General features: G+C 44.4%; 1 protein-coding gene across 1 annotated transcript; it reads left to right on the forward strand.

Annotated features, from left to right (window-relative positions):
* Positions 1-712: 712 nt before the first annotated feature.
* Positions 713-11,896, forward strand: RPS28 (ribosomal protein S28). The gene is made up of 4 exons (XM_068107190.2): positions 713-771; positions 4,890-4,937; positions 11,410-11,554; positions 11,807-11,896. Exons 1-3 carry the CDS (start codon positions 733-735, stop codon positions 11,530-11,532), a joined length of 210 nt encoding a protein of 69 aa, XP_067963291.1. The 5' UTR covers positions 713-732; the 3' UTR covers positions 11,533-11,554; positions 11,807-11,896.
* Positions 11,897-12,240: the final 344 nt, after the last annotated feature.

A 12,240-nucleotide genomic window follows, 5' to 3' on the forward strand; every position in this document is an offset into this window, starting at 1 on the left:
GCTGTAAAGTTTACCAAGGATCCTGTAAAGTTTACCAATGATCCTGTAAAATGTGTGTTAGAGTTATGTGGTTATGACAGTATGATTGCGTGACAGTTTTGATTACTTTTGTGTTTTGCTTTAGCTTCTCCTTGTTATTGTTGTTGCAGATGCCACTCACCATTTTGTGTTGGTTAAAGCCGACTGAAAGGTTTTACTCCTCCACTTCTGCTTCATTATGGGCCTGTTCTGGCCACTCTTTGTATGCAAATGCTTTACGTCACCCAAAGAACGAATCATGACGTTTCTTTCATTGTATAATAGCCAGGGTATATGAAAGCTTGCTTCTAATTGGTGGACAAGAGCCGATGACAATAATGTATTTCTGGGCTACCAACCAGTAAATCCAGCACTTTATGGGTTAATGGCTTCCTTATGTGTTGAGGTTCGTTGAACTCCTATTATAAATGATCGCTGAATGAAACTTCAGAAAACTTCAAGTTGTGTATATTTGGCGGAAGCGGAAGTGATTAGACATTAGGTTAAAATGTAAATTGCCGAGTACTGTATGAAAACAAATTATATTCATCATTTTTTTGAAAGACGTTCCTCATATAAACGAGTCAAAAACATTCCATATTGTCATTTCCTCTCTCCTCGTGGTTCTGTCATCTCCGAAGGTCGAATACCTAAAAACAACAACTTTCTTCGCTCTTTCTCTTCTTAGTTCTTCCTCTTCGCCAAAGTGAAAAGATGGATGCCAGTCGAGTTGCGCCGATAAAGCTCGCCAGGGTGAGGCCACCAGTTCATCGTGGTGATTATTTAGTGGCTGGTTGAGGTCTGTGGCGTTGTTTGAGACCTTTGTGTGTTTGTTATTGGGCTGCTCGTGAGGTGAGGTTCGGACACTTGTATTCTTAAGACGCTACACGTGGTTAACGTTAAGACCTCCGGCCTTCACGAACATCTAGACCGAGTTAGAGGGAGCAGTAGCTCAAGTCTTTCACGAACTGGCTGACCAGGCTTTGAGTTCGATTGAATGCGATTTAGGTGGTAATTTGGCCTAATTTTTTATTTAAAGTTTGGTAACCTTGCCCACAATCGGATCAGGAATTTGGGATGTGTTCAGTGTGCCGGCGATAGCTAGCCTACTCACGAAGGACCCCCGTGGGATCTATAGTATCCAAGTAATGCCGGCAGAAGGGACAAGATTCAAACCCAGGTTAGACAGCTTAGAGGTGAGTGTGCGCACTGCGCACCTTTACTTTTAGGCCACCCAACTAGCCCCATCCACTGTATCGGGCTCCTCATGTAAATAACCATATAAATGATGTAAAATGGTATCCCAAAGTTGTGGTTTCCCACCCTATGTATGTTATTCTTTGAGAAGAACAATGATCCAGACCATAAGCAAAATCTAATCGATTCGTCCTTGTCGCACACCCAGCCTGTCCACCGAATCTGTCCACAACTTTTTGAGATATGCTATGCAGTATATTGTTTTTGGCCCTGTCTCTCGATGGTGAAGAATCATTTGAAGAATTAAACAATTATTCTCAGATTCTGGTCGCTATCAAAATCTAATCGATTCGTCCGTGTCGCACACCCAGCCTGTCCACCAAGTTTTGTCCGAATCTGTCCACAACTTTTTGAGATATGCTATGCATTATATTGTTTTTGGCCCTGTCTCTCGATGGTGAAGAATCATTTGAAGAATTAAACAATTATTCTCAGATTCTGGTCGCTATCAAAATCTAATCGATTCGTCCGTGTTGCACACCCAGCCTGTCCACCAAGTTTTGTCCGAATCTGTCCACAACTTTTTGAGATATGCTATGCATTATATTGTTTTTGGCCCTGTCTCTCGATGGTGAAGAATCACTTGAAGAATTAAACAATTATTCTTAGATCCTGGTCGCCATCAAAATCTAATCGATTCGTCCTTGTCGCCCACCCAGCCTGTCCACCAAGTTTTGTCCGAATCTGTCCACAACTTTTTGAGATATGCTATGCATTATATTGTTTTTGGCCCTGTCTCTCGATGGTGAAGAATCATTTGAAGAATTAAACAATTATTCTCAGATTCTGGTCGCTATCAAAATCTAATCGATTCGTCCTTGTCGCCCACCCAGCCTGTCCACCAAGTTTTGTCCGAATCTGTCCACAACTTTTTGAGATATGCTCTGCAGTATATTGTTTTTGGCCCTGTCTCTCGATGGTGAAGAATTAAACAATTATTCTCAGATCCTGGTCGCCACCCAAAATCTAATCGATTCGTCCTTGTCGCACACCCAGCCTGTCCACCAAGTTTTGTCCAAATCTGTCCACAACTTTTTGAGATATGCTGTGCAGTATATTGTTTTTGGCCCTGTCTCTCGATGGTGAAGAATTAAACAATTATTCTCAGATCCTGGTCGCCATCAAAATCTAATCGATTCATCCGTGTCGCACACCCAGCCTGTCCACCAAGTTTTGTCCAAATCTGTCCACAACTTTTTGAGATATGCTATACAGTATATTATTTTTGGCCCTGTCTCTCGATGGTGAAGAATTAAACAATTATTCTCAGATCCTGGTCGCCATCAAAATCTAATCGATTCATCCGTGTCGCACACCCAGCCTGTCCACCAAGTTTTGTCCAAATCTATCCACAACTTTTTGAGATATGCTGTGCAGTATATTGTTTTTGGCCCTGTCTCTCGATGGTGAAGAATTAAACAATTATTCTCAGATCCTGGTCGCCATCAAAATCTAATCGATTCATCCGTGTCGCACACCCAGCCTGTCCACCAAGTTTTGTCCAAATCTGTCCACAACTTTTTGAGATATGCTATACAGTATATTATTTTTGGCCCTGTCTCTCGATGGTGAAGAATTAAACAATTATTCTCAGATCCTGGTCGCCATCAAAATCTAATCGATTCATCCGTGTCGCACACCCAGCCTGTCCACCAAGTTTTGTCCAAATCTGTCCACAACTTTTTGAGATATGCTATACAGTATATTATTTTTGGCCCTGTCTCTCGATGGTGAAGAATTAAACAATTATTCTCAGATCCTGGTCGCCATCAAAATCTAATCGATTCATCCGTGTCGCACACCCAGCCTGTCCACCAAGTTTTGTCCGAATCTGTCCACAACTTTTTGAGATATGCTCTGCAGTATATTGTTTTTGGCCCTGTCTCTCGATGGTGAAGAATTAAACAATTATTCTCAGATCCTGGTCGCCACCCAAAATCTAATCGATTCGTCCTTGTCGCACACCCAGCCTGTCCACCAAGTTTTGTCCAAATCTGTCCACAACTTTTTGAGATATGCTGTGCAGTATATTATTTTTGGCCCTGTCTCTCGATGGTGAAGAATTAAACAATTATTCTCAGATCCTGGTCGCCATCAAAATCTAATCGATTCATCCGTGTCGCACACCCAGCCTGTCCACCAAGTTTTGTCCAAATCTGTCCACAACTTTTTGAGATATGCTATACAGTATATTATTTTTGGCCCTGTCTCTCGATGGTGAAGAATTAAACAATTATTCTCAGATCCTGGTCGCCATCAAAATCTAATCGATTCATCCGTGTCGCACACCCAGCCTGTCCACCAAGTTTTGTCCAAATCTATCCACAACTTTTTGCGATATGCTATACAGTATATTATTTTTGGCCCTGTCTCTTGATGGTGAAGAATCATTTGAAGAATTAAACAATTATTCTCAGATCCTGGTCGCCATCAAAATCTAATCGATTCGTCCTTGTCGCGCACCCAGCCTGTCCACCAAGTTTTGTCCGAATCTGTCCATTAGTGGCGAAGGTAACAAATTAATTGTTCAAATGGTTGCGAATGTTCCCCCGGCTATTCTTTTGGTGTGCCGACACGCACCTCCACCATTTGGATTGTTTTAAGGTTTTAAAACTCAACTGGACTATGTCCAGCTGAGTTTTTGTCGACACCCAGTGTCCGTCGTCTGTCGTCTCTGTCTGTCTGTCTGTCGTCTGTAAACAATTCGACGTCTACGCTCTAAAAGTCACAAATATTGATGAAATTTGATGAAACTTGTTATGCAGCATCTTGAAGACATAAACTAGTTTGGGATTGCATTTGGGCGTTGCACGCCCCAAAATGGGTGCGACAGGGCGGTCATATTGAAAAATCAATTTTTGTCATATATTTTTTAGCACATATAAACTCAAACGTTTGTGGTTCTATTATGCATATTCTAACTATATTGATATAGACCAGTTGAGTTCAGGTTCCCTGGAACCTCTCTAGTTTGTTGATGCACCAAGCTAGTTTCTGTAAAAAGAAAAAAAGAAGTAAATTATGGTAATTATTGTTCTGTAAGATTAATAGTACAGCACATGAAATGTATCCATTTGTTCTGAGGGTTTATAAGCCTTGGCCCAATGTTAATTTTCCACTTGACTAGTCCTTCGGGTATGCCAAGATTTAAGAATGTGAATATCCGAATCACCACCTTTTATCGTAGTGTGGTTAGAAATCACAGACTCCAATGGCCTTACCGTGGCATCTCCTCTGGCCTTTCCTTGGCTTCATTGAATCACTTTCACACTCTTCACAAGAAAGTACAATTGTAAAAGAAACTGATTTTATTGTATTTTTTTTTTTTTTGGGGACATGGGCACATTTTTTTTTCAAAAAGCAGTTTCACAACCTTTGCCAATTTCATTAGGAAAGGTTTGAAAGATGTTTGATGCTTAAATACAGCCGAGGTCGACCACAGATCTTTGGCAAAAACTGAACAGGACTTGGGTGTAATTTACTTTCAGTATATCCTTGTCGATTAGCTGCCTAAAAATGAAATGTACAACTTTGTATTTTTTTAAAATGGATCCTATCACGTTTATTAATGCAATGATTGTTCATAATGGAAATATTGTCTTTTGCCTCTGAAGGTGACCAAGGTTCTCGGACGGACAGGCTCACAAGGTCAATGTACTCAGGTGAGTTTGTCATCGTTAAGTTGTGATGTCAGAATGATTTTGTGTGAAATAATTTAATTCTAGTGACATTGTCACACCTCCTTCCCTTCCCCTCCCCAAATGTAACAAAACCCCTCTTCACATCAATGCTCCGGATCATAACCGGTGCTGCAACGGAGTGGAACTCCAGCTATCCGCAGGATGCACGCGGTCTACCAGCAACTCCCTCTTCGTGAAACTGCCTCAATCCATAACCTCTGTTCACCTCCACCCATTTATTTATTCCCCCCCAACCCCTCCGACCTGTGGAACCCCCTTCCACACTCATCCTATTCTTCCCTCTAGCTCTTCAAGACAGCTGTTCACCACCATCTCAAGTCATACCCCATCCAAAACGATGACCTTGTCTACACCTGTTAAACCATTCTTCACCCCTCCCAAGATTTGGCTTTTGTATCCATCTTGTCCAACCGTTGCGTTCTCCCCTGTCCCTCATCAATATCTGCATCCCTTGTTTGTCTCTTTCTATCTTTCTCCCTACATCCTGCTGTTGGTGTTTCCCCCTTCCCCTGCTGTTCCCTTTATGTTGTGTCGTGATCGATTCTGTGTCCTAACTCTTCCATGAGCCAAGACCATGTATAAAAAAAACAAAAACAAAGCCCAAGTCCACACATTAATACTTCCCGCCACTGGGTGCAAAGTTTCCTGATTTTGACGCACTGTCTCAGTGCCATGTTCGTCAACATGGCAGATGGCAGCACGACCTTGTCAGTGCTGTGAAGTGCTGGATATGAGGGTCTGGATGACTGCCTGGGAATTAGTCAGAATCACTGACATGAGATGACTAGGGATGAAAGTCGAGAGCACGATTATAATCCTGTGAGTAAGATACGACCAGTGGAATACCTCCACAAAGGATCACCAACCAAGACTGGGTTTCGTCATATTTTCATTTCTTCCTTAAACGTAAATAACACCTTCATGGAGAACATTTCTCTTCTGACGATATCAAGGCCGCTGTGAAGTGCTGGTTACATAAGCGGGACGTACAGTTCTGTTGTCACAGCATCACAAAGCTACTGGAATGGTGGCAGAAATGCGTGGACCCTAGAGTGCATACCTCCTCCGGACTGAACAGTTTACGTTTTGTATACCACCGATCTGGATCCAGACCTTCACCAAAATCGAATCTGCTTGCTTTTGTCACCTAATTAACTCATCCACCTAGTTTAGTCATTATTCATCCACACCTTTTTTGAAATATCTTGCTATATATCATATATAGCAATATTAGCTATATTAGCTACAAAGCTAACCCTTAGCCTGGTGTTAGCTTTGTGGTTAGGGTGCCGGCTTGGGATCCTAGGATCCTGGGTTCGAATCCTGGTCGATCGCTGAATTAACACCAGGGGGGTTGACTCAGCCTGTCATCCTTCCGAGGTCAGCAAATTGAGCACCAGTTCACTGGTAATTCCCTGTGTGTGTCGCAAGAGTCGACTTACAGGGTTGGTGGCAGGAAGGGCATCCGGCCGTAAAACATTGCTTCAAAAAGGGGACCATGGTGCCCGAAAAAGGCCAACCCCTGCTCTGCAGGGAAAAATGGCCTCAAGGTGGTTTTATATCATATTTGGCCCAATCTCTCAATGGTGAAGGCACCTTATTTTATTTTATTTTTAATCTCGTATTTGGATTCAGATATTCGCCAAAATCCAATCATTTTTTTCTTGTCACACACCCAACATCTCCACCAAATTTTGTCTGAATCTGTACAAAAATGAGATGTCTTGTTCACAGACAAACAGGGGTGAAAATAATGTTGCGGATCTCCAAACGTCGGCCTTCCCCTTACCAAGGGGGGATTAATCCCCTCGTCTTTTTATTCGCCGACGGGATCCGGAGCTATGACGTTCCTTCCGGACGACGTTAGGTAGGGTCGTAAGCTGAATTCTTATTACCTAATTACTAACGCCGGCCATGAAGCAAGGAAATAACTCCCGCCCGAATCATCTATCTATAATTCCAGCAATCTCTGTGTGTCTGTGTGTCTGTGTGTCTGTGTGTCTGTGTGTCTGTGACCGCTGTTTCTCGACAACCACGGGTCCGATATACTTGAAACTTGCCAGGTATATTGCTGGGGACCCGAGGATGTGCCTTTTCAAGGTTTGAAATTAATCGGACAAGTACTTACCGAGCTATGTCCAAAAAACGCTTCAACCAATCAGAGAGCAGCGAGCTATCACGTGTGCCGAACGTGGCGATCAGACTCTGCCTCGGACGGCACATTTGACAGCGTATTCATTTATTTCACGTTGGAAAACTATGTTGCCGTTAAACTATGTTTTAAAACGAATTCAAACTGCGATTAAATTAAAACGATTCATCGTAACTGCGATTTGCGAACTTCCGGACAGTGAAGACTTCACTTCCGGCAGCCAATCACAGAACGCTTTGTTGCGTAGGCGTGGCCGATGTGAGACGAGCGGAGCTGAGCGCGTTACGAGCTGACCGCCATTACGGTACGTAATTCGATTTCTTATGCGCATTATTTCTCCCAATTCAGTCAGAGCGAAGGGCGGAAGCGAAGAGCGTTGTTTTTTTTGTTTACGGGCGTACGGGCGGGGTAGAGCGTACGGGTAGCGTTTTTTTTTTTTTTTGGCAAGGAACGGGCACCCACGTACGGGCAATGCCCTAGTGGTTATAATTTGGAAACGCCGAGCGACAGCGAGCCGTGATTCGGGCCGTTAACAGGTACTCAACCCGATTTGAGCGGTTGTGATCGTGCCACGCTTGCCCAATTGAGAAATCACTAAAACGGTCGAATTAAGAGGAAACAGGAATAACAAGGAATTTATTACACTTTGTACAATGAAGAGGAAGAAGCAATGTACAGTGAAGAAGAAGAACCAGATAAACAGGGCAGCCTTATACAACAACAACAACAACAACAACAGGCATTTTAAGGCCATTTTCCCTGCAAGAGCGGGGGCTAGCCTTGCGGTCCCCATGACAATCTTCTCCATTTTGCCCTATTTTCTGCATCTCCCCTTGGTAACCCCCTTGCCCGCATTTCTTCTTCGACCATCTTTAGCCAAGTCTTTCTCGGTCTTCCCCGTCCTCTACTTCCTTCTACATTCATTTCCATCACTCTTCTCAACCAGTCACTTTCATCCTTCCTCAACACATGACCAAACCATCTCAACCTGTTTCTCTTCACAGCATCCATCACAGGCTCTATTCCCATCATCTTTCGCAATTCATCATTTGTCTTCCTCTCTCTCAACGGTACTCCGCACATCCACCAAACCATTCGCATTTCCACTCTTTCCAGCCTTCGTTGCTGCTCTACGTTCATTACCCATGTCTCACTCCCATAAATCATAACACTTCTCACACATGCAGCATACACCTTTCCCTTCAGCTTCAACGACACTCCTCTCCTCGTCAGCACGCCACTCAGTTCCCGAAGTTCCCGAAACTACAAGGGCAGCCTTATACAGTCTTAACTTATCCCTGGACACGGGCCCGTTCGCACTCGGACTCAGACTCACACAGGGTTGTCGATGGTCGGGTTGAGGGTCAAAAGATGGCGTCCACAGCTCGCTCCGGTCCCCGACTCGTACCACGAAGAAGATGGTAGACGGCAGGCAAGCTCTCCGCGTGTCGTTGACGCGGAGCGGACAATTATATGGGGGGGATCGGTAAGCTGGGCTCTCGGTTACTGTGCGGCTCACGGCCACGTACGTAATAGAAATACAGGCGCTTTATATGCGCTCCCCGCAAGCCCAAAGCCAAATCCTCGACGAGTCCTTGCAATCAATCAGGATAACAGCGCCTCTGTCATGCGGCAATCGCGCGAGTCCTCCTCGCAATGCAATGCGCTCCCAACAAGTCCTTGTACAATTCGTAATGCCAGTCAGTCCTTTACAGCAAAAGCGCCTCTCCCAATAGTCCTTCACAGTCCTTATCACGCGAGTCCTTCCTAGGGCTTTGTGCACGCGTTTATATATCGCTGCCCAGCGAACCCTCTCGAATGTGCCAGCCACGTTCTCACCACGCCCCTTAAGCCATGCCCACTGAGCCCTGGTTGGTTGTTGGGGTCTTACTGGCTCTGCCCTTGATGTCTGCTTGACGTGGCCACACCCCCGACCTCACGCTCCGCCCCCTTTTCAGGCCTTACCTCGTGGCATTTGGCTGGTTTCAGCATCCTAATGCGAGGGGCAATGGGGCGCAGACTGGATAGGCGCAATGGGGAATGGGGCGAAGACTGGATGGTGCGCAATGAGGTCGATTGGAGGGTGGGCTGCAAAATGAACGGGGCCTACTCTTATTTATTTCTTTACACAACGCAGGTATCACTATTGGAAATGTCCTTATCTCACATGTACTATGAAATAACTAACGTTCTAAGGTGACCTACGTGTTGCATGTGGACTAACTATGGGGGCAAAACCTTTAACCTTTATTAATCAATTATATACATTCTCAGAACCGCAACAATATAACCTCTGTCCACCTTCGCTGGCGATTGTAACTCCTGGAACATTTTCAGGTATGCACGGGCCATAGTGGTGCTTATTTTGAGAAATAGATATGCACCATGTTAGAATAAAGTTTGATGTTGCGATGCGGCTGTTTCATTTGAATATATTTACCTATTTTGGATAAAAATAATAGGAGGTATCATTTTTCAACACACTCGTATATTTGTCGGAGTTATTTGGCTGGATTTACTGGTTATCAGAATGGCCTGCACCTTGCTCGGATGGTCAACAACAACAACATGCAATTTAAGGCCGTTTTCCATGCAAGAGCGGGGGTTAGCCTTGCGGTCCCCATGACAATCTTCTCCATTTTGCCCTATTTTCTGCATCTCCCCTTGTTAACCCCCTTGCCTGCATTTCTTCTTCCACCATCTTTAGCCAAATCTTTCTCGGTCTTCCCTGTCCTCGACTTCCTTCTACATTCATTTCCATCACTCTTCTCAACCAGTCACTTTCATCCTTCCTCAACACATGACCAAACCATCTCAACCTGTTCCTCTTCACAGCATCCATCACAGGCTCTATTCCCATCATCTTTCGCAATTCATCATTTGTCTTCCTCTCTCTCAACGATACTCCACACATCCAACGAACCATTCGCATTTCCACCCTTTCCAGCCTTCGTTGATGCTCTACGTTCATTACCCATGTCTCGCTCCCATAAATCATAACACTTCTCACATATGCAGCATGCACTTTTTCCTACAGCTTCAACGACACTCCCCTCCTCGTCAGCACGCCACTCAGTTCCCGAAACTTCTTCCATGCACATCTCACTCTCGCAACCGTTGCCGAGTCTGATCCACTGCTCGGATGGTCAAAGCCTGAAAAAGAGTTTCATGCTATTGTTTTTAGCTCCGCCACCGAAGGTGGAAGGGGGTTATGTTTTCTCGTTTGTCTGTCTGTGAACAGGATATCACAAAAAGTTGTGGACGGATTCGGACAAAGTTGGGTGGAGCGGTGTTAAGCATGTGACACGGACAGAATCATGAGATTTTAGTGAAGATCTGGATCCGATAATTTTTAAGTGGTTCTTCACCATTGAGAGATAGGGCAAAAAGCAATATCGAGCACGATATATCAGTTGTGGATGAATTCGGATGAAACTTAGAGGAAATGTTGGGTGTGTGACAAGAATGAATCTATTTGATTTTGGTGAGTATCAGGATCAGAGATTTAAAAAAATTTAAAAGTGATTCTTCACCAAATTGAGTGATTGGACAAAATCGATAAATAATGATATTTCAAAAAGTTGTGGCTGATTTGGGCCAAAACGTTGTGGATGAGTTGGGTAGGAAACAACAGCATGCCGATTTGATTTTGGTTCATGTCTGAATCTAGATCTGCCCTGTCAGTGGGATACAAAACGTGAACTGTTCCGCCTGGCGGAGGTATGCTTTCTACCAAGTGCTGTTCTAATTATTTATTTATTTGAAACCTCAATGAATTGCACTTGTATTTTATGGGTTGACTTGTGTGGTTTTCCCATCTGAGCACATAGCCCATGTTCCTGGGATCCCGGGTTCCAAATCCCACATTCCATGCCCATTTATCCATTGCCGAGCTATCACCTAGTAATTTGTATAAAGGTGCACGGTATCTCGTCAGAGAGCACCTTGTTAAATAACATCCACCAGGGGGTGCGTTCTCTCCGTGGCTGTTGAGATATTTCAACTGAACATGTGACGTGCTCCACTGTTTGAAAGCAAAATTGCAGCTGCTCACTTATTTAAAATGCATTTAATGGTTTGTGCATCGTTCAAGTTGTTCCCCACAAGCGAAGGATGAATAAACAAATAAACTTCTAGGTCATTTTCACTCGTTTGTAATTTTTTGCTTGCATCAGTTTGTGTGATTATTTCCCCAATTGCTGAGAGCATGGCTCGCATTTTTGACAGTTGAATTATTCTCCTCGTTTTGCCAACGTCGCCTGCACATGTTTTATGTGGCAGGTGCGAGTGGAGTTCATCGATGACAGCAGCCGGTCTATCATCAGGAACGTGAAGGGTCCTGTGCGAGAGGGCGATGTGTTGACGCTGCTGGAGTCGGAGCGGGAGGCTCGCAGACTGCGCTAGGGCTCCGGGGGGGGCCGAGAAGGTACGATATGCAGTAATACATCGTGTTTTATTTTATTTTTAAATCTTAAATGATGATTTGGAAACTAGATATTGAATGCATTGTCTCAAAATGTCATTTTCATTCGGAGCATTCTAAAAGTTAACGTTCTACCCTATCTCTGACCTTGAACCACAACTATCAAGTCTGCACAGTCTTTCCAGCCTCCGATAACTGGATTATTGTTTTGTTTTTTTGAGCCTGATTTGCCGACGTGTGCCTTTTGTCTTGCAGGTCACGCGTGTGGAAAATGGCTGCCAAGTTGTCCTCAACATGTGCTTGATTTTGGAGTATGATGTGTATTAAATAAAAGGTTGTTCTTTTTCCCCTGTCCTGCCTGATGTGCTGTTTGAATTTTATTTATTTTTGTCATTGGCTGTACCGTACCACGTACGGGACCACGCTCTGTCCTACGTTCCGCGGCCGACTCCCAGGCGCACCCCTCGAGTCCTGCTCCCTGTACCCCCACTTGGTGCACACACGCACCGTTGGTGCGGGTTTTGCTGAATTTGTCCCCTCAACCCTCCGCTTGTCCCCGAACCCTTCGGCCGGTCACCACCGCCACCACACCCATCCGATACACCACACCCATGATGGAGCCACACCCATCTGATACACCACACCCATCCGATACACCACACCCATGATGGAGCCACACCCATCCGATA

This window comes from Myxine glutinosa, chromosome 2 (genome assembly GCF_964187855.1).
Source record: "Myxine glutinosa chromosome 2, kmMyxGlut1.1, whole genome shotgun sequence".
Classification (NCBI taxonomy): Eukaryota; Metazoa; Chordata; class Myxini; order Myxiniformes; family Myxinidae; genus Myxine; species Myxine glutinosa.

Coding starts and splice junctions, on each gene's coding strand:
- RPS28 (XM_068107190.2), top strand. CDS start 733: ATGGATGCCAGTCGAGTTGCGCCGATAAAGCTCGCCAGG. Junction 772..4,889: donor CGCCGATAAAGCTCGCCAGG/GTGAGGCCACCA, acceptor TTGCCTCTGAAG/GTGACCAAGGTTCTCGGACG. Junction 4,938..11,409: donor CACAAGGTCAATGTACTCAG/GTGAGTTTGTCA, acceptor TTTATGTGGCAG/GTGCGAGTGGAGTTCATCGA.